Genomic DNA, 23,073 nt, shown 5'->3' with positions numbered 1-23,073 from the left:
CTCCCCTTAATCTACACTGATTTAATAAGTGACATCAATAACTGCCCAGATTTTCCACCATAATTTGCAAATAAATTCATTAAAAATCCTCAATCTTTTCCCCCCCTCATTGTCTGTCATAGATGAAGTGTACCTATGATGAAAATTACTGGCCTCATCTTTTTAAGTGGGAAAACTTGCACAATTGGTGGCTGACTAAATACTTTTTTGCCCCACTGTATGTGGTATCAGGTTTGGAGGTAGGTAGCATAGACGGCAAACATGTTTTTGGAACTCCCAAAGGCCTACACACAGCAAAATCCCTGATTTTTTTTTTTTTTCATTTTGTCTGTCATAGTTGAAGTGTACCTATGATGAAAATTACAGGCCTCTCATCTTTTTAAGTGGGAGAACTTGCACAATTGGTGGCTGACTAAATACTTGTTTGCCCCACTGAACATAAGTATTCTGACCTTTTGCTATGAGACTTGAAATTGAGCTCCGGTGCATCCTGTTTCCATTGACCATCCTTGAGATGTTTTACAACCTGTGGTAGATTCTATTGATTGGACATGATTTGGAAAGGCACATACCTGTCTATATAAGGTCCCACAGTTGACAGTGCATGTCAGAGCAAAAACCAAGCCATGAGGTTGAAGGAATTGTACATGGAGCGCCGAGACAAGATTGTGTCAAGATGTAAATCGGAAGAAAGTACCAAAACTTTGAATGTCCCCAAGAACACAGAATTAATTGTTTGCCAACTACTATCTCCACATTGACCCACTTGTCAAACTCATTCCACGGAGGGCTGAGTGTCTGTGGGTTTTTTCTTTTGTACTTGATTGCGGAATTAAAGTCACTAATTAGTAAAGAACTCCCCACACGTAGGTATTTATTGAAAGCAGAAACCAAAAAACAGCAGTTTGACACCCCTGCCCTAAACCTAAACCCTTTAACTCCTAACCTTACCCTAACCCTTAGCCTAGCTAACATTAGCACTAGCCACCTAGCTAACGTTTTCAACAACATAGTTTGTGAATTCATAACATATTGCACAAATTGTTAAGCAATTTGTAACATATCATACGAATTAAATTCATAACATATCATTCAAAATGATTGATAGACATCCACACATTAATACATACCATACGAAATGAAATTTAGCATTGTAAATGGAGTGTGACTCATTTGCGTACAGAATAATACGATACGCTTTGAGACCAGGTTGCAAAGAAGGCAGGCAGACGCGCATTCACGAATGAGTACACATATTTCGACTGCGGCATTTCTCTTCATGGACTGGGCGTGTTTCGGTTCTGCTAACGGTATTGGCTAGATTCTAGAACAGTTGTACAATAGATAGTCTCTGTTGGAAAGGAAGTAATGAAGAACTTGCACTAGCTAGACTACTTTTTCTGTGAGAATCTTGATATTAAAAAAATCACGATGCAAAATCCGGACTCGGGACAGGGAGAATCCACCAAGAATGCATCTGGGTCGGTCCATTCCGATAATAATGCACCGAATAGCGGAGAAATTAAGCCACCGGGTTTTGACGCTGTATCGGTTCTTTGGACATTTGGCAAGTGCCTAGGTGCCTTGCTGCCCGTGTACCTTGCAGGATACTACCGGGTTAGCGCCAGTTTTTTGGTTTTCGGGCTTATGGTCTACACGGGATGGAGGCACTCGCGCGAGGCAAAAGAAGCTCGTCTGCGGTCCGCCATTCACCACTATGACAACGAGAAACAATATACATCCATGAAACATTTCAGAAGTAAAAAGGATCTCCCTGCTTGGGTAAGACAATGTGTGATAACGGTCTGTCACTCACTTCAAAAAGTTTACTTGGTTCACCAAGTGTTTCTGGATTTAAAGCCCCCTATCAGATGCCACAACACGACGTCCTCGATTCTATCCGATTAGGCTAGTATGGTCCTAACCAGCCAGTCTTCCAAAATCTTCACACACAATGCCACAATAGGCTATGCACATGCATGGTTACAGAAACTAGCCTATCGCTGGACCAAAGAGATCCTGTAAAATGTATCCTAAACCATAGTTTGATATTTATTTTACCGTTATTTTACCAGGTAAATTGACTGAGAACACATTCTCATTTACAGCAACAACCTGGGGAATAGTTACAGGGGAGAGGAGGGGGATGAATGAGCCAATTGTAAACTGGGGAGGATTAGGGGACCGTGATGGTATGAGGGACAGTTTGGTAACGTGCCATCCCTAAAACGGATGTAAATTATATAAAATATATAAATGATAACTGCGCTAATAGGATATAAAATAATTTGAAACATGGGTAGAACAATATTATTATACAGTTACTACATGTACATGACAAAATCTCTGGCTCAAACTGCAATTAATATTTGTGTGGCTGGTATACTGTATCCAAGCTACAGTAGCCTAGGCCATCATCCCCCATGCAGCTGAGCTGAGTGGATAATTGATCTTTCTTCCCAAAAGGACCCAGTAAAGTAATGCTCTGACGCTTGCAGACCATATTGATGCCGAGGTATAGATTAGAAAGGCCATTTGAGATGCATTGATTGAGGTGTGGTCTTTTGATGCACTCTCTCTTTTCTCTCTCTCACTATGTATAATTCCACCGCTTCCTCAGCTGCTTCTATATTAGGCCATTCTCGATATATCTTCTCTTGGGACTAAGGAGCGAGTGAGTCAGAGAGAATGCCTCTATTTCCAAATAACAGATAAGGGGAAGAAACAAGATATCCCAACTACTGGTCACAACATAACCTTTGGCAGAGAGTCTAGTCTGCTATGGGTGAAGAATGGTGTTTGAATGATTTACACTATAAGATAGTTTTGTTTAGTGACAAAATAAGCCATTGAGATGGTGGTGTACTTCTTTCTCACCCCCACTTCCTGCCCTTTGGATGTTGACAGTTCATTTTTCGCTGTAGCACAATTTACAACACACAACATCAGACAAACACACTGGGAAAAGCTAGTCAGATCAGATTACACTTTATAGTGCATATGCATATGACTAGACAACTGCTGAATTCCTAAATCTGTTCTATATGTGAATGATTTATATTCTAATTCCTTACAGGTCAACTTCCCAGATGTGGAGAAGGTGGAGTGGCTCAATAAGGTACTACTATATCACCCCCTACTGTACTTTCCGTCTGGCTCCCTCTGCTCACAGATGGCTGCACTTTAGAGAGGATAAAGAGAAACCCTATGCATACTTCTCCCATTAAACACACAGTAAACACACATGCCTATCTCTGTCTCTGTGAGCCAGGTGCTGTGTTGATAGATGGTTGGTGGGGCATGGTAGCTGTCTGAGAGACTAGCGCTGCTGCTGTTACACTACCATGTTACAACATGGACACCCACTCCAGTAGCCTCGCCACTGTGTCTAGGCAGCGGCAGCAATCTATCCTCTCCTGCAGCAGAGAGCAGGCAGCAGGCCCAGAGCCAGGCTACTCTGTCAACCTTTCCACATTAGTGCAGGTTGACTCACAGGAAGGGGGGGGGGGGCAGCCAAACCCCTAAAATCCAATCATATGGCAATATTTGTCCTCTCTTCCAGCCCTGAAAAACCAGGCTGTGTTGCTAAAAATAGACCTCCTCAGCCAAGACTGAAATGATTGTGTTCGCTACATTGGGAACACGAGGTCCGAGCACCGCTATCTTTTGGACAAAGCAGAGATTTGAGTCGGGTTTGCTACAGGGACATCAGCAGACTCTACTGGCCTCTAGACACCAGAAACCCTTGCTGTTAGTGTTGTTGATGACTCATTCTTTAGATTTACATATGCAGCCATCACCTTTGTGTTGAGATGTCTTGTGACATGCAATTGGAAAGGGAAAGGGGGATACCTAGTCAGTTGTATAACTGAATGCCTTCAACTGAAATGGGTCTTCCGCATTTAACCCAACCCCTCTGAACCAATTGAGACGTCTCAAGACACTTTTGTTCTCAAGACATGCCTTAAGACACATTTTGAAGACGTTTTGAGACAGCCTGTCAATCAAGACACTGAATTATGTCTTGAGACATTTTATGGCTGGGAAAAATTGTTTAACAGTTATCCAACTCGGAATTCCAAGTCAGAAACTCTGGCATCATTCTCGAGATCTGACTTTGACGCTGAAGTCATGGTTTGACCCCCTCCCCTATTTCCCAGTTGTCTTGAAAGCACCATGACCAGCATATGCAGGTACCATCAATCCAGTCAAATAGAAAAGCAAACTATTTGTAACTATTTGACAGCTGTGGCATATCAAGAAGCTGATTAAACAGCATGATCATTACACAGGTGCACCTTGTGCTGGGGACATTAAAAGGCCACTCTAAAATGTGAAGTTTTGTCACACAACACAATACCACAACACAAGCCTTCCCCAACGTCGCTTTAGAGAATTTGGCAGTACATTCAACTAGCCTAATACCTTTGGCAACGATTACAGCCTTGAGTCCTCTTGAGTGTGACTCTACAAACTTGGCACACCTGTATTTGGGGAGTTTCTCACAAGCTCCGTCAGGTTGGATGGGGAGCGTCGCTGCACAGCTATTTTCAGCTCTCTCCAGAGATGTTAGATCGGGTTCAAGTGCGGGCTCTGGCTGGGCAACTCGAGGACATTCAGAGACTTGTCCCGAAGACACTCCTGTGTTGTCTTGGCTGTGTGCTTAGTGTCGTTGTCCAGTTGGAAAAAAATAAAATAGTAAAATAGTTATATGTCTTGAGATTTTATTTTGGAATGTTGAACATTTCAAACTCATGGAACATTCTTCCCTCAACTGACGGTTGATGTAAGACTCAAAAACTACAGTCTGTCAAGCGTGGAGGATTTACAAACTGTTTTTTCAACCTGAGGAAAGCAAGCAAATCATTTTAATATGTAATGTACAGTGCATTTGGAAAGAATTCAGACCCCTTGACTTTTTCCACATTTTGTGACCTTACAGCCTTATTCTAAAATTGAAAAATCCTCATCAATCTTCGCCCAATACCACATAATGAATGGCGAAAACAGGTTTTTAGAAATAACAGAAATACCTTATTTACAAAATTCTGCAGCATTGAAGATCCCCAAGAACATAGTGGCCTCCATCATTCTTAAATGGAAGAAGTTTGGAACCACCAAGACTCTTCCTAGAGCTGACCACCCGGCCAAACTAAGCAATCGGGGGAGAAGGGCCTTGGTCACGAAGAACCCGATGGTCACTCTGACAGAGCTCCAGAGTTCCTCTGTGGAGATGGGAAAACCTTCCAGAAGGACAACCATCTCTGCAACACTCCATCAATCTGGCCTTTATGGTAGAGTGGCCAGACGAAAGCCACTCTTCAGTAAAAGGCACATGACAGCCTGCTTGGAGTTTGCCGAAAGGCACATAAAGGACTCTCAGACCATGAGAATCAAGTTTATCTGGTCTGAAGTAACCAAGATTGAACTCTTTGGCCTGAATGCCAATCGTCACGTCTGGAGGAAACCTGGCACCATCCCTAAGGTGAAGCATGGTGTTGGCAGTATTATGCTGTGGGGATGTTTTTCAGCGGAAAGGACTGGGAGACTAGTCAGGATCGAGGGAAAGATGAACAGAGCAAAGTACAGAGAGATCATAGATGAAAACCTGCTCCATAGCGCTCAGGACCTCAGACTGGGGCGAAGGTTCACCTTCCATCTGGTCAATGTCCCTAAGCACACAGCCAAGACAACACAGGAGTGTCTTCGGGACAAGTCTCTGAATGTCCTTGAGTTGCCCAGCCAGAGCCCGCACTTGAACCCAATCTAACATCTCTGGAGAGCCTTGAAAATAGCTGTGCAGTGACACTCCCCATCTAACCTGACAGAGCTTGAGAGAAACTCCCCAAATACAGGTGTGCCAAGTTTGTAGCGTCATACCCAAGAAGACTCAAGGCTGTAATCGCTGCCAAAGGTATGAGGCTAGTTGAATGTACTGCCAAATATTCTAAAGCGACGTTGGGGAAGGCTTATGGTGGAGAAATGAACTTTGAATTATCTGGCAACAGCTGTGGTGGACATTCCTGCAGTCAGCATGCCAATTGCACACTCCCTCAAAACTTGAAACATCTGTGGTATTGTGTTGTGTGATGAAACTTCACATTTTAGAGTGGCCTTTCATTGTCCCCAGCACAAGGTGCACCTGTGTAATGACCATGCTGTTTAATTAGCTTCTTGATATGCCACAGCTGTCAAGTGGGTGGATTATCTTGGCAAAGGAGAAATGCTTACTAACAGGATTGTAAACAAATTTGTGCACAACATTTGAGAGAAAAAAGCTTTTTGTGCACACGGAAAATTGCTGGTATCTTTTATTTTAGCTCATGAAACATGGGACCAACACATTAAACGTTGAGTTTATATTTTTGTGCAAGTATATATTGCAAAACTCAAGCTTCAGTAATGAAATAGATCAGTTGGTGTAGCATTTGCGAGGCACAGTTGGGGATAAATTCAAATAATTTACAAATAGTTTGCTTTTTTATTTGACTGGATTGATGGTACCTACATATGCTGGTCATGGTACTTTCAAGACAACTGGGAAATAGGGGAGGGGGGGGGGGTCAATCCATGACATCAGTGTCAAAGTAGGATCTCTAGAAAGATGCCAGAGTTTCTGATTTGGAATTCAGAGTTGGATAACTGTTAAACTATCTTTCCCAGCCGAATCTCGTTTTTTTCAGAGTTACCAGTTGTCTTCAACGCACTGAAGTTTGTTCAACATTTTGAAATGAGTTTGAAAGGTTCAATATTCTAACATAAAATGTCTCAAGACGTAGAACTATTTTACAAGTCTATCTGTGTTTCCCTCAGAATGTTGTAATAACCTGATTTAGGATTGCTGAAAAGCAATTGCTTGGTGTGCATTACACAAACTATGACCATCATCCCTGCTCCTCTCCCTGTCCCCCACCTCAGATTCTGCAGCAGGTGTGGCCGTTTGTGGGTCAGTATCTGGAAAAGTTGCTGGTGGAGACCATCGCTCCCTCCATCCGTTCCTCCAGCACTCACCTCCAGACCCTCACCTTCACCAAGGTGGACTTTGGGGACAAGGTAACTTCTAAGATAAATTTCACCATTAAACACACTGCTTACAGGTCTCATCATACGGATACACTGTGACACTGTTTAAACACAGCACAAGATTTTATTTCACTCTCACTGAAGTGAACTTCAGACATATTGGTCAATGACCTTTTATAATTTTAAAATTATAATTTGACAACGACTGTTATATTTAGTGTATATTATGTTCTGTATGTAACTATGCTGTGTGTATGTTGTAGGCCATGAAGGTTGTGGGTGTGAAAGCACACACAGAGAATGAGAGGGGACAAGTTCTGCTGGACGTGTACATCAGGTGACCTTCAACCCTTCCATGTTTGACTTTCCTCCAGGTGTCACGTTCGTCATATTGATGAGACCAGGGCGCAGCGTGATATGAATACATACTTCTTTTAATAAAGAAAGAACACTAAACAAACTAACAAAATGAACGTGACGCTATATAAACCGAGTGCTGACAGACAACCACACAGACAATAACCCACAAAACCAAAATGGAAAATGACAACCTAAATGGGATCCCCAATCAGAGACAACAATAAACAGCTGCCTCTGATTGGGAACCAATTCAGGTCACTATAGACCTACATTTACCTAGACATACCAAAACCCCATAGATATACAAAAACCCTAGACAAGACAAAAACACACATACCACCCTCATCACACCCTGACCTAAACAAAATTAAGAACACAAAGATAACTAAGGTCAGGGCGTGACAGTAACCCCCTTCCCCCCAAGGTGCGGACTCCCGCCAGCAAACCTAAACCTATATGGGAGAGTCTGGGTGGGCGTCTAACCTTCGTGGCGGCTCTGGTTCTGGACGCCGCCCCCCCTTCTTTACACTGAGTCTGCTCTTGTGACCCGTGGATCATATATATATATGCCATTTAGCAGACGCTTTTATCCAAAGCGACTTACAGTCATGTGTGCATACATTCTACGTATGGGTGGTCCCGGGGATCGAACCCACTACCCTGGCGTTACAAGCGCCATGCTCTACCAACTGAGCTACAGAAGGACCATAATCGTCAGAGGCTCTGGACTGCAGATCCTCGCCGTAGGCCCCGGGCTGGGGACCCTCGCTGCATGGATCATCGCCAGAGACTCCGGACTGGGGACCGTCGCCGGACGCTCTGGACTGCCGAGGTGCACTGTAGGCCTGGTGCCGGCACTGGTGGTACCGGGCTGGGGACACGCACCCCAGTGCGAGGAGCAGGAACAGGGCGTACTGGACTGCCGAGGCGCACTGTAGGCCTGGTGCGTGGTGCCGGCACTGGTGGGACCAGGCTGGTGACACGCACCTCAGGGCGAGTGCGGGGAGGAGAAACAGGGCGTACTGGACCCTGGAGGCGCACTGGAGGAAGAGTGCGAGGAGTAGGAACAGGACACACCGGGTTGTGAAGGTACACTGGAGACCTAGTGTGTATAGCCGGCATCAATTGTTCTGGAACTTTAACACATGTTTCAGGATGAGTATGAGGAACTGACACAGATGGCATCGGACAGCTAACACGCTCGTCAGGGCGAATGCCGTGCATACTACGCCAAACCAACAGCTCTCTCTCTTCACTCTCCTCCAATTTCATCAACAACTCCTCGAATGTCTCAATCTCCCCTCCGTTCACTCTCCTACGATCTGTCCAATAACTCCTCGACAATCTGACTCACCCCTCAACTTCGCAGACTGCTCCATGTGCCTCCCCCCTAAAATGTTTTATTGGGGTTTCTGTGGCCTACCTTCCCGACGTCGTTGCTGTCCTCTCTTACTTCGCCGTTCCTCCTGCACAGTTTCCACCTGCCTCCATGGTAGGCGAGCCACTCCTGCCACGTCCAGGATCCTTTACCGTCCAGCATTTCGTCCCAGGTCCATTTTTCCACAAAGCGCTGTTCCTGCCTTTCACGCTGCTTGGTCCTGGTTTGGTGGGTTATTCTGTCACGTTCGTCGTATTGATGAGACCAAGGCGCAGCGTGATATGAATACAAACTTCTATTAATAAAGAAATAACACTAAACAAACAATATGAACATGCCGCTATATAAACCGAGTGCTGATAGGCAACTACACATAGACAATAACCCACAAAACCAAAATGGAAATGGCAACCTAAATAGGATCCCCAATCAGAGACAACGATAAACAGCTGCCTCTGATTGGGAACCAATTCAGGCCACCATAGACCTACATTTACCTAGACATACCAAAACCCCATAGATATACAAAAACCCTAGACAAGCGAAAACACACATACCACCCTCATCACACCCTTACCTAAACAAAATAATAAAGAAAAAAATGATAACTAAGGTCAGGGCGTGACACCAGGCCTCAAAAGCACCATTCACTCTCTCTTCAAAATGAGATCTACTGGGTATTGAAGATCATATCCGTTATACAAGGACCCATTATTGATTGCAATGTGTTACAGTATCCTTCTCTTTTACCATGCAGCTATGTTGGAAACGTTGAGATTAATGTGGAGGTGAAGAGGTATTTCTGCAAAGCAGGAGTCAAGGGAATACAGGTATGTTTTATCTTCTCTAGTCTATGATATGGCTGTGGGAGATTATCGAAAATAGGGAGAGAAAGAATGAATTGACAAAGAAAATAAGAAAGGGAGAGGCATGAAGGGATCTCGTTCCCACAGTAAGGTACCCGTAAGACTATAATTAACAGGGTTTTAGTCATTTACAAATGCCATCTTTTTTTTATATATAAACAAATAATTCAGTCTATAAAGTACATATAAACCCATTATAAACCTTTTATTGTTGCCATTCATTTTATATTAATGTATCCATATTCCTGCCTCTTTCAGCTGCACGGGATGATGAGGGTGATTCTAGAGCCTCTGATTGGAGATGTCCCCATCGTGGGCGCGGTCACCATGTTCTTCATCCGCAGGCCGGTGGGTACCTGGGACTGTCCCTCTCTTTCCTCCACACCTACCATAAGTCTGTCCATCTCTCCCTTCCTGTCCCCTTCCCCCCCAACACCACTATCGTCCACTCCCGGCTACTTGTCCATGCCTCCATTTGTTTACGTACTTCCCTTTCTCTTTGTATTGAAAGTCCTGAACCCCAACATTTGCTCCTCTGTTTTTCCCTCATCCCTTCACCCCTGTCCTGCAGAAACTGGACATCAACTGGACTGGATTGACCAACTTACTGGACATCCCTGGCCTGAAGTGAGTGAGGTTGACTCTGTCTGTTGTTAGTGTTCTGTAATTGGAGTCACTATATAATGTGATGATAATTCACTTCATATAACACATAACACAAAACTATACTTCACTACATCACATGATACCATCAACACTGTTATATGATGTGATATGCCACCTGACCAGGCTGTATAATGCTGTACTACTGTATTTATTGTATGTGTACTTCCGTATCTACTGTATATATGAAGTCGTGTGCTCCCTCACTGTGTTTCTCAGCATCATGTCTGACACTATGATAATGGACGCCATCGCCTCCTTCCTGGTTCTGCCCAACCGTCTGACTGTTCCCCTGGTAGCAGACCTGCACGTTGCCCAGCTACGCTCTCCTCTGCCCAGGGTGAGACCACACACTCCACAAACACTCTCCAGCCTGACTGTTCCCCTGGTAGCAGACCTGCACGTTGCCCAGCTACGCTCTCCTCTGCCCAGGGTGAGACCACACACTCCACAAACACTCTCCAGCCTGACTGTTCCCCTGGTAGCAGACCTGCACGTTGCCCAGCTACACTCTCCTCTGCCCAGGGTGAGACCACACACTCCACAAACACTCTCCAGCCTGACTGTCCCCCTGGTAGCAGACCTGCACGTTGCCCAGCTACACTCTCCTCTGCCCAGGGTGAGACCACACACTCCACAAACACTCTCCAGCCTGACTGTTCCCCTGGTAGTAGACCTGCACGTTGCCCAGCTATGCTCTCCTCTGCCCAGGGTGAGACCACACACTCCACAAACACTCTCCAGAAACTTGTTACGAATGACGGAGTCATCCATGATTCACCAAACTATATTTTCAAAAAGGAAGAAAAATACTTTAAGCATATGTTTTAATTTCAGTGTCCTCCATTTCCACTAATTGAAGTTAATTTTACGTTCTTTTTTTATTTAATAGTGTAAAATTAACAGTTTTACAGAAAGACTAATGTATAAGGGCACAGGGCAAGACCCAGATGCAGACACGGGAAGCAGATGGTTCGAGTCCCTGATATTTATTAGTATCCATGGGGCAGGCAAGAGAATGGTTGTGGACAGGCAAAAGATCATAACAAGGTCAGAGTCCAGGAGGTACAGAGTGGCAGGCAGCCTCGAGGTCAGGCAGGCAGGTTCAAAGTCAAGGCAGGCTTGGGTCAAAACTGGGAGGACTAGCAAAAAACAGAGAAAAGGACAAAGCAGGCGCACGGAGTAACACGCTGGTTGACTTGACAAAACAAGACGAACCGCAACAGACAGACAGAAAACTCAGGTATAAATACCCAGGGGATAATGGAGAAGATGTGTGACACCTGCAGGGGGTGGCGACGAGCACAAGGACAGGTGAAACACATCAGGGTGTGACATAATGTGAATGCCAAATTACAGAGGAACGTTTTGATGCAATTAATGCCTTAAACATCAGGGCTGGATATACTCAGAGGTCCGTTATTAGCGTGTTTTAAACACTCTTATAAAAATGTTTGATCATCAGATGCTCAGCAAGAAGGTCTGATTTCACTATTATTGAAACATAAATATAAAGATCCAGTCCACCTAAGAAACTGGAGTCCCCTTACACTTCAGTGTTGTGCTGAAAACATTCTAGCAAAATGCAAAGCGCATTGAATAAAAGTATTTTTCAGATATTATTCATCCTAATCAGACAGTTTTTTTTACTTGGACGATACATTGGAGATAATGTAAGACAAGTACTGGAAACAATAGAACACTATGAAAAATCGAGGAAACCGGGCCTGGTTATTCATAGCTGATTTTTAAAAAGCTTTTAATAAAGTACGAATACAATGTAATTATAAATGTCTCACTTATACAGTGGTATAGTAAACCCAGGTGTAAAATAGTAAATAATGGCTACTCAGAAAGTATTAAATTGTCAAGAGAATTAAAGCAAGGTTGTTCACTATCGGTATATCCTCCCACTTCCGACGCTGACAGAGAAGGCCGCCTCGCTTCGCGTTCCTAGGAAACTATGCAGTATTTTTTTTTTTTTTTACGTGTTATTTCTTACAATGGTACCCCAGGTAATCGTAGGTTTTATTACATACTGTCGGGAGGAACTATTGGATATAAGAGCAACGTCAACTCACCATCATTACGACCAGGAATACGACTTTCCCGATGCGGATCCTCTGTTTGGTCCACAACCCAGGATAATGGATTGGATCCCAGCCAGCGACCCAAGACAACGGCGACGTAGAAGGGGCAGACGGAGCGGTCTTCTGGTCAGGCTCCGTAGACAGGCGCATGGCACACCGTTCCCGAGCATACTACTCTCCAATGTCCAGTCTCTTGACAACAAGGTAGACGAAATCCGAGCAAGGATAGCATTCCAGAGAGACATCATAGACTGTAACGTTCTTTCTTTCAACGAAACATGGCTCACTTGAGACACGCTATCAGAGTCAGTACAGCCATCTGGTTTCTTCACGCATCGCGCCGACAGAAACAAGCATCTCTCTGGTAAGAAGAAGGGCGGGGGTGTATGCCTTATGATTAATGAGATGTGGTGTGATCATAGCAACATACAGGAAGTCAAGTCCTTTTGTTCACCTGACTTAGAATTCCTCACAATCAAATGCCGACCGCATTATCTACAAAGAGAATTCTCTACGATCATAATCACAGTCGTGTATATTCCCCCCAACCAGACACATCGGCGGCCCTGAAAGAACTTCATTCGACTCTTTGTAAACTGGAAACCACATATCCTGAAGCTGAATTTATTGTAGCTGGGGATTTTAACAAGGCTATTCTGAAAACAAGGCTCCCCAAATTCTATCAGCATAGCGATTGTGCTACCAGAGCTGGCAAAACCCTTGATCACTGTTATTCTAATTCCTCGACACATATAAGGCTCTCCCCCGCCCTCCCTTCAGAAAAGCTGACCACGACTCCATTTTGTTGCTCCCAGCCTATAGACAGAAACTAAAACAGGAAGCACCCGCACTCTGGTCTGTTCAACGCTGGTCCGACCAATCGGATTCCACGCTTCAAGATTGCTTCGATCACGTGGACTGGGATATGTTCCGCATTGCGGCGAGCGAGTTTATTAGCAAGTGCATCGGTGATGTTGTACTCACAGCGTCTATTAAAACATTCCCCAACCAGAAACCATGGATTGATGGCAGCATTCGCGCAAAACTGAAAGTGCGAAACACTGCTTTTAATCAGGGCAAGGTGACAGGAAACTTGACCGAATACAAACAGTGTAGCTATTCCCTCCGCAAGGCAATCAAACAAGCTAAGCGTCAGTATAGAGACAAAGTGGAGTCGCAATTCAATGGCTCAGACACGTGAGATGTGGCAGGGTCTACAATCAATCACGGACTACAAAAGAAAAAACAGCCCCGTCGTGGACCACGATGCCTTGCCCCCAGACAGACTTAACAAATCTTTTGCTTGCTTTGAGGACAATACAGTGCCACTGACACAGCCCGCTACCAAAACCTGCAGGCTCTCCTTCACTGTAGCCAACGTGAGTAAAACATTTAAACGTGTTAACCCTCGCAAGGCTGCAGGCCTAGACGGCATCCCCGGCTGCGTTCTCAGAGCATGCGCAGACCAGCTGGCTGGTGTGTTTACGGACATATTCAATCGCAGTCTGCTGTTCCCAGATGCTTCAAGAGGGCCACCATTGTTCCTGTTCCCAAGAAAGCTAAGGTAACTTAGCTAAATGATTACCGCCCTGTAGCACTCACTTCCGTCATCATGAAGTGCTTTGAGAGACTAGTCAAGGACCATATCACCTCCACCCTACCTGAAACCCTAGACCCACTCCAATTTGCTTACCGCCCCAATAGGTTCACAGACGACGCAATTGCCATCACAATGCACACTGCCCTAACCCATCTGGACAAGAGGAATACCTATGTAAGAATGCTATTCATCGATTACAGCTCAGCATTTAACACCATAGTACCCTGCAAACTCGTCATCAAGCTCGAGACCCTAGGTCTCGACCCCACCCTGTGCAACTGGGTCCTGGACTACCTGACGGGCAGCTCCCAGGTGGTGAGGGTAGGTAAACAACATTTCCACCCCACTGATCCTCAACACTGGGTCCCCACAAGGGTGCGTTCTCAGCCCTCTCCTGTACTCACTGTTCAACCACGACTGCGTGGCCATGCACGCCTCCAACTCAATCATCAAGTTTGCAGACGACGCTACAGTGGTAGGCTCGATTACCAACAACGCCGAGATGGCCTACAGGGAGGAGGTGAGGGCCCTCGGAGTGTTGTGTCAGGAAAATAACCTCACACTCAATGTCAACAAAACAAAGGAGATGATCGTGGACTTCAGGAAACAGCAGAGGGAGCAGCCCCACATCTACATTGACGGGACAGTAGTGGAGAGGGTGGAAAGTTTTAAGTTCCTCGGTGTACACATCACGGACAAACTGAAATGGTCCACCCACACAGAGAGCATGGTGAAGAAGGCGCAGCAGCGCCTCTTAACCTCAGGAGGCTGAAGAAATTTGGCTTGTCACCAAAAACACTCACAAACTTTTACAGATGCACAATCGAGAGCATCTTGTCGGGCTGTATCACTGCCTGGTACGGCAACTGCTCCGCCCACAACCGTAAGGCTCTTCAGAGGGTAGTGAGGTCTGCACAACGCATCACCGAGTGCAAACTACCTGCCCTCCAGGACACCTACACCACCCGATGTCACAGGAAGGCTAAAAAGATCATCAAGGACAACAACCACTGCATCTTCACCCCGCTATCATCCAGAAGGCGAGGTCAGTACAGGTGCATCAAAGCAGGGACCGAGAGACTGAAAAACAGCTTCTTTCTCAAGGCCATCAGAATGCTAAACAGCCATCACCAACATTGAGTGGCTGCTGCCAACATACTGACTCAACTCTAGCCACTTTAATAATGGAAAAATTGATGTAATCAATTTATCACTAGCCACTTTAAACAATGCCACTTTATATAATGTTTTCATACCCTACATTACTCATCTCATGTATATACTGTACTCTATACCATCTACTGCATCTTGCCTATGCCGTTCGGGCATCACTCATTCATATATCACTCATTCATATATTTTTATGTACATATTCATATTCATTCCTTTACACTTGTGTGTATAAGGTCGTTGTTGTGGAATTGTTCGGTTATATTACTTGTTAGATATTACTGCATGGTCGGAACTAGAAGCACAAGCATTTCCCCACACTCGCATTAATATCTGCTAACCATGTGTATGTGACAAATAAATTTGATTTTATTTTTATTTATTGTGGCTATCGAAATGTTAGCTATTAAAATCAGGTCCAACGATAATATCAAGGGGCTAGAAATCCCAGGCTTAAAGACCAAGGTATCGTTGTATGCCCGACATCTGGTGCAATGATGCAAACAATTACTTTGATAGAACCCACAATCTACAGTATCTGCAATATTAAAGCTGATCTAACCCCTAGAAATATATCTACATATTTTTTAAACTCTCCACAAAAACTCTCAAACACTCCTTAAACACACACATTTACTCAGACCACAGACTCTATGAATCTTATCTGAGCGTGCTGTCAACCTCTGACCCATAGTTATTCAGACATTACACATAATAGAGCTTATACCAGTATCAATCCTCTCACTGTCCCTCCCTCCCTCCTGAAATACTCCATTGCACCCTCTCTCTCTGAATCCCCTCTCTCTCTCTCTCTCTCTCTCTCTCTCTCTCTTAGGGTGTGGTACGTATCCACCTCTTGGAGGCTGATGACCTGCCAGCTAAGGACAACTACATGAAGGGAGTGATAGCGGGGTTGTCTGACCCGTATGCTCTGTGTAGGGTGGGAACTCAGACTTTCACCTCCCACGTTGTGGACAACACTGTCTGTCCCAAGTGGGGAGAGATGTATGAGGTGAGGGGGCCAGGAGCCGGAGGATTGTAAAATCACTCATTCCTCTTTCATTGAATGTCACTGCCACATATTAGTGTTGCATTTACTGTTGGAAAATAGCATGTCTTGATTTCCATACCTTTATTTAGGAAGATAATGCATTACTTGGTAGAGAATGCATTGGTCCGGTAATGGAGTTGGGATTCCCCTATATGTGTGTGTCTATTAAGGGAAATCCACTGCCAACTGAGTAATTATATACAGTACACAGCCACATTGTCTCCTCATTCATGTCCTGTGTTTGGTCCTCATGGTGTTGTGTATGTCCATGTGTGTGTGTGTCAGGTCATAGTCCATGAAGTACCAGGTCAGGAGCTGGAGGTGGAGGTTTATGACAAAGACCCAGACAATGATGACTTTCTGGGGAGGTAGCTACATCTCTCTGCCTGCCTGCCTGCCTGCCTGCCTGCCTGCCTGCCCATGGGTTTCTGTGTGCCGCACTGCCACTTTTTTACTGACTCCCATGACCTTTCACCTCTCATAATCCTACCACTGAGTCAAAAGGAGAAGGATATAAAGTCTCCTAGTGTTTTAAATGTAGTGTTATCCTCTTGTCCTTAAATACTACTGGTTCTCCTTTCCTTTTTTTTCCTCCATCGTCTTGATTTCTCTCTGTTTTTGTTTATTTCTCTATTTGTCTCTCTCCCTCTTTCCATTTTCCTCCAGAACCAAGATAGATTTGGGTATCGTGAAGAAGTCCAAAATTGTTGATGAAGTGAGTTATTTGTATTATTGAATGTCTGATAAAGTTAGACATTTAACAAGATAACAATTTAACAAGATGACTCACAACCCATTTAGAAGTAATGTCTATGCTTTCCCCATTACATTATCATCACAATCTGTATATTTATGTTTGTTTCTCAGTGGTTCACTCTGAAAGAAACCAAGTCAGGACGTGTCCATTTCAGACTGGAGTGGTTGGTCTTGTTGCCCAATACGGAGCGACTGGAACAGGTCTGCATCCATATCCTCCCTATCGTAATATTCCTCCCGCAGTCAATGTGAAAGGAATATGATGCTCAGGCTGTCTTGTATGGTTAAACTTTGTGGTGACTATGTACACTGGCAGTGAGCCCGTAGTGAAGGAATGTGCAGATTGAACATTGCTTAGAGCTGAGTGCCTCTTCCCTTCTCCCCTCTCCACTCCTCCCCCAGGTTCTTCAGAGGAACGAGAGCATGACGGTGTCCAGTAAGACCTCTGACCCCCCCTCGGCAGCTATCTTGGCAGTGTATCTGGACAAGGCTGAAGCCCTTCCTGTGAGTCACCACACCTCATCAACCTCTCCCCCCTCCTCTCTCAGCCCAAAGCTACTTCCTGTCTGTGGCTTTGCTAGGGTACAGCTGAAACTGTCGTTAGGGTTCTTGTTACAGAGTTGTTCCCTGCCATCTGCCCTTTTTCACTTCCCATCACTGAGCTGAGATCATTTGATAGGTGTAAGGAATATCTCCACCTAGCTTTCAGGTAGGCTAGGTGGAGTTTCTGCCATGTTGCTTTCACGTACCCAGTCCTATTTGATCTGTTAAGGGGAGTGAATGGCAGGTGAGGAGCGAGAACAACAGCCATAGTGGTGGTGTGTTCAGCTTTAGACTTCCTGAAACTGTTTGCACACAGCTCTGTTGTTTCCTCTGTGCGTCAGGACGGCTTTGATTTCTATACTGTTTTTCGGTGGTTGCCATGCAACATCTATGACATTGGTTACCAGTCCTAGCTCTATAGCACTACAGAGTGTGCAGGCTTTTGTTACAAACCAAATTAAATCATATCAAACTTTATTTGCCATATGTGCCGAATACAACAAGTGCAGGCTTTACCGTGAAATGCTAACTTACAAGCCCTTAACCAACAGTGCATTTCAAGAAGATGAAAGTAGGCTTAAATTAAAAGTAATAATAAAAAGTAACACAATAAGAATAACAATAACGAGGCTATATACAGGGGGCACCGGTACCGAGTCAGTGTGCAGGGGTACAGGCTAGTTGAGGTAATCTGTACATGTAGGTGGGGGCGAAGTAACTATGCATAGGAAACAAACAAACAGCGAGTAGCAGCAGTGTACAAAAGGGAGGGGGGTCAATGTAAATATTCCGGTGGCGATTTTATAAATTGTTCAGCAGTCTTATGGCTTGTGGGTGGAAGCTGTTGAGGAGCCTTTTGGTCCTAGACTTGGCCATCCGGTACAGCTTGCTGTGCAGTAGCAGTGAAAACAATCTAACTTGGGTGACTGGAGTCTCTGACAATTTTATGGGCTTTCCTCTGACACCGCCTATTATATAGGTCCTGGATGGCAGGAAGCTTGGCCCCAGTGAGGTACTGGGCCGTTCGCACTACCCTCTGTAGCGCCTTATGGTCAGATTCCGAGCAGTTGCCATACCAGGTGGTGATGCATCTGGTCAGTATGTTCTCGATGGTGCAGCTGTAGAAGCTTTTGAGGATCTGGGGGAGCCATGCCAAATCTTTTCAGTCTCCTGAGGGGGAAAAGGTTTTGTCGTGCCCTCTTCACGACTGTCTTAGTATGTTTGGACCATGATAGTTTGTTGGTGATGTGGACACCAAGGAACTTGAAACTCGACCGCTCCACTTCAGCCCCGTCGATGTTAATGGGGGCATGTTCGGCCCGCCTTTCCCTGTAGTCCATGATCAGCTCCTTTGTCTTGCTCACATTGAGGGAGAGAGAGGTTGTTGTCCTGGCACCACACTGCCAGTTCTCTGACCTCCTCCCTATAGGCCTTCTAATTTTTGTCAGTGATCAGCCCTACTACTGTTGTGTCGTCAGCAAACTTAATGATGGTGTTGGAGTCGTGTTTGGCCACGCAGTCGTGGGTGAACAGGGAATACAGGAGGGGACTAAGTACACTCCCCTGAGGGGCCCCAGTGTTAATGATCAGCATGGCAGACATGTTGTTACCTACTCTTACCACCTGGGGTCGGCCCGTCACGAAGTCCAGGATCCAGTTGCAGAGGGAGGTGTTTAGTCCCAGAGTCCTTAGCTTAGTGATGAGCTTTGTGGGCACTATGGTGTTGAACGCTGAGCTGTAGTCAATGAACAGCATTCTCACATAGGTGTTCCTTTTGTCCAGGTGAGAAATAGCGGTGTGGAGTGCGATTGAGATTGCGTCATCTGTGGATCTGTTGGGGCGGTATGCGAATTGGAGTGGGTCTAGGGTGTCCGGGAGGATGCTGTTGATGTGAACCATGACCAGCCTTTCATAGCACTTCATGGCTACCGACGTGAGTGCCACATAGTCATTTAGGCAGGTTACCTTCACTTCCTTGGGCACAGGGACTATGGTGGTCTGCTTGAAACATGTAGGTATTACAGACTCGTTCAGAAACTCGTTACTGAAGACGGAGTCATCTATGATTCTCCGAATGATATTTTAAAAGCGGAAGCTAATTATATCAGGCAAGGAATTCTTTCCAAATAATAAAAAAAAAGGAAAATTAACAAATGTACAGAAAGATCAGTGCGAAGGCCAAATTACAGAGGAAGAACTTTGAGGCTATTAAATCTGTTCAGTCTGAAAAAAACCCAGAGCTTGATGGCATACTGGTAGTTTTTTTATATATAATAAAAGCTCCATTGTTAGATTGTTCTAACATCTCCTATAGAAATGGGAGTCTGTCAGGTACTCAGCAGGAAGGTCTGATTTCTCTATTATTAAAACAAGACCCAGATGGCAAATATAAAGACCCAGTCTATCTAAAGAAACTGGAGGCCCCTTACACTTCAATGTTGTGATGCAAAAATACTAGCGAAATGTGTAGCACTCAGAATTAAAAGGGTTTTAACAGGTATTGTTCATCCTGATCAGACAGGTTTTTTACATGGACGATACATTGGAGATAATATACGACAACTATTAGAAATAATAGAACATCATGAAACATCTAAGAATCCAGGAATGGTATTTATAGCGGATTTTGAAAAGGCATTTGATAAAGTAAGACTGGATTTTAAAAAGAAAAATGCCTGGATATTTTCTATTTTGGTAATTCTCTTATAAAATGGGTAAAAATAATGTATAGCAACCCCAGGTGTAAAATAGTAAATCACGGCTACTTCTCAGAGAGTTTTGAATTGTCAAGAGGAGTTAAACGAGGGTGTCCGCTGTCACCATATCTATTCGTTATGGACATCGAAATGCTATTAAAATCTGATCCAATAACAACATTAGAGGATTAGAAATCCAAGGCTTAAAAACAAACGAGTGGAGGACAGAGGAGCCTCTTAAAGAAGAAGTTACAGGTCTGTGAGAGCCAGAAATCTTGCTTGTTTGTAGGTGACCAAATACTTATTTTCCACCATAATTTGCAAATAAATTCATAAAAAATCCTACAATGTGATTTTCTGGATTTTTTCCCCTCATTTTGTCTGTCTTAGTTGAAGTGTACCTATGATGAAAATTACAGGCCTCTTTCATCTTTTTAAGTTGGAGAACTTGCACAATTGGTGGCTGACTAAATACTTTTTGCCCCACTGTATAAAACAACGCAAGATTCAAGACTTCATGCTTTTCAGCTAAAATTATTATATCGAATTCTTGCCACCAACAAAATTTTGAATATTTGGGGCATAAAATCATCGAAGCTCTGCAGATTTTGATGTGAGGATACAGAATCAATAGACCATTTATTTTGGTATTGCCCTCAGGTAGCCTGTTTCTGGTCTCAGATTCAGGAATGGCTGAAAATGCATATTGATCTAAAATTGACCCTAGAAATAGTACTGTTAGGAGATCTGGAGAGACCGGGTCAGTCAATTACTAATATACTAATACTTTAAGTAAAAGTATTTAACTTCAACACGCAATCTGTAGATTTGATTAGATAGATTGAAATTGTACATTAAACATCATAGCATAGTTGAAAGATATGTGTTGCGTAGAAACACAAAGTGGGTGGCCAGCAGAGATAGATGGGTTGGGCTGAGGGAAGCTGAGGGTTGGGATGTGGGATTGGAGACAAGTGGGAGTGGAGTTGCTGTGTGTGAGAGAGAATGATGGTCAAATGATAAAGGGGAAAAAAGTCCAAATAAAACATGATGGAAGTACATTTGAATGACACGAAGTCATGGTGTTTTTACAACTAATGCCGGTTTGCCTGAGGCTGATGCCGTGCAGGTGTTTGTACACATGCATATACACACACTCTCATTCAAGTAAACACATACAAGAACACACACATACATGTAGTAGTGCCAGACATGCACACAAATATATAAAGTAGGCATTGCTGTTATGATTTCAGTTGTTCTTGATGTCCTTTGTTTTTAAAAATGTTATATTCTTTTGCATTGTTGTTTGTTCTTCTGTCTTTTCCTTTTTTAAATCTTTAGTTCATTCTCTTGGTTGTTGGTGCATTGGGGGGTTATTGGGGTTGGGGAATGGAATTATTATATTTTTTTTTTTTTAATCATTCTGGGAGGGAACTATGGGAGGGGTCTCGAATGGTTGAGGGACAGCTATTGGGGGGATCTTGGAGGGTTCGGGATTCACAAAATTGTGATAAGGAAACTATGACATATATTTTATATCACTATCATGCACACGCACACGCACACGCACACATAAGGATGGCTCTGTTGCGAAAAGACTGATACATGTATGATAGTGTCTTGATGCAGTATTGTTTGTCCTTCATGTTCTAATTCTGTTACACCTTCCCTGTGTTTTTGTAATACATTTAAAAAAAAGACACGGTCAGGGAGAGGTTGAAAATGTCAGTGAAGACACTTGACAGTTGGTCCGTGCATGCTTTGAATACACGTCCTGGTAATCCATCTGGCCCAGCGGCTTTGTGAATGTTGACCTGTTTAAAGGTTTTGTTCACATCGGCTACCGAGAGCGTTATCACACAGTTATCCAGAACAGCCGTTGCTATTGTGCATGCTTCAGTGTTATTTGCCTCGAAGCGAGCATAAAAGGCATTTAGCTCGTCTTGTGGGCTCGCGTCACTGAGCAACTCGCGTCTGGGTTTCCCTTTATAGTCCGTAATAGTTTTCAAGCCCTGCCACATCCGACGAGCGTCAGTGCCGGTGTAGTATGTTACAATCTTAATCCTGTATTGACGCTTTGCTTGTTTGATGGTTCGTCTGAGGGCATAGCAGGATTTCTTATAAGCGTCTGGATTAGTCTCCCGCTCCTTGAAAGCGGCAGCTCTAGCCTTTAGCTCGAAGCTGATGTTGCCTGTAATCCATGGCTTCTGGTTGGGTTGTCTACGTACAGTCACTATGGGGATGACGTCATCGATGCACTTATTGATGAAGCCGATGACTGAGGTGGTATACTCCCCAATGCCATTGGATGAATCCCAGAACATATTCTAGTCTGTGCTTGCAAAACAGTACTGTAATGTAGCATCCGCCTCATCTGACCACTTCTCTATTGAGCGAGTCACTGTTACTTCCGGCTTTAGTTTTTGCTTGTAAGCTGGAATCAGGAGGATAGAATTGTGGTCAGATTTGCCAAATGGAGGGCGGGGGAGAGCTGTGTGTGGAGTAAAGGTGGTCTAGGATTTTTTTTTCTGGTTGCACATGTGACATGCTGGTATTTTTTTTGTTGCCTGCATTAAAGTTCCCGGCCACTTGGAGTGCCGCTTCTGGGTGAGCATTTTCTTCTTCGCTTATGGCCTTATAGAGTTGGTTGAGAGCGGTCTTAGTGCCAGCTTCGCTTTGTGGTGGTAAATAGACAGCTACAAATAATGCAGATGAGAAACTCTCTCGGTAGATAGTGTGGTTGACAGCTTATCATAAGGTACTCAACCTCTGGCGAGCGATACCTCAAGACTTCTTTAATATTAGACATCGCGCACCAGCTGTTATTGACAAAAAGACACACACCCCTATCCCTCGTCTTAACAGAGGCAGCGC

General features: G+C 44.2%; 1 protein-coding gene across 3 annotated transcripts in view; it reads left to right on the top strand.

Moving 5' to 3' along the window:
• Positions 1-1,316: 1,316 nt before the first annotated feature.
• The window catches only part of LOC124031224 (extended synaptotagmin-1-like), a 51,471-nt gene continuing 29,714 nt past the window's right edge, over positions 1,317-23,073 (top strand). For 2 of the 3 annotated variants that reach the window (XM_046342249.1, XM_046342248.1), the window contains exons 1-13: positions 1,319-1,782; positions 3,077-3,118; positions 6,919-7,053; positions 7,287-7,360; positions 9,519-9,591; positions 9,886-9,975; positions 10,199-10,254; positions 10,510-10,630; positions 15,986-16,162; positions 16,487-16,569; positions 16,868-16,916; positions 17,069-17,158; positions 17,360-17,461. In XM_046342249.1, coding sequence (XP_046198205.1) covers positions 1,432-1,782; positions 3,077-3,118; positions 6,919-7,053; positions 7,287-7,360; positions 9,519-9,591; positions 9,886-9,975; positions 10,199-10,254; positions 10,510-10,630; positions 15,986-16,162; positions 16,487-16,569; positions 16,868-16,916; positions 17,069-17,158; positions 17,360-17,461 — 1,443 coding nt within the window. In that variant the 5' untranslated portion in view covers positions 1,319-1,431. Of the gene's footprint in view, positions 1,783-3,076; positions 3,119-6,918; positions 7,054-7,286; positions 7,361-9,518; positions 9,592-9,885; positions 9,976-10,198; positions 10,255-10,509; positions 10,631-15,985; positions 16,163-16,486; positions 16,570-16,867; positions 16,917-17,068; positions 17,159-17,359; positions 17,462-23,073 lie in introns of all 3 variants that reach the window. The other variant, XR_006838094.1, reaches the window with a different exon arrangement.

Source organism: Oncorhynchus gorbuscha, linkage group LG03, assembly GCF_021184085.1.
Source record: "Oncorhynchus gorbuscha isolate QuinsamMale2020 ecotype Even-year linkage group LG03, OgorEven_v1.0, whole genome shotgun sequence".
NCBI classification, from domain to species: Eukaryota; Metazoa; Chordata; class Actinopteri; order Salmoniformes; family Salmonidae; genus Oncorhynchus; species Oncorhynchus gorbuscha.
This window is presented reverse-complemented; position numbering and strand designations above follow the sequence as displayed.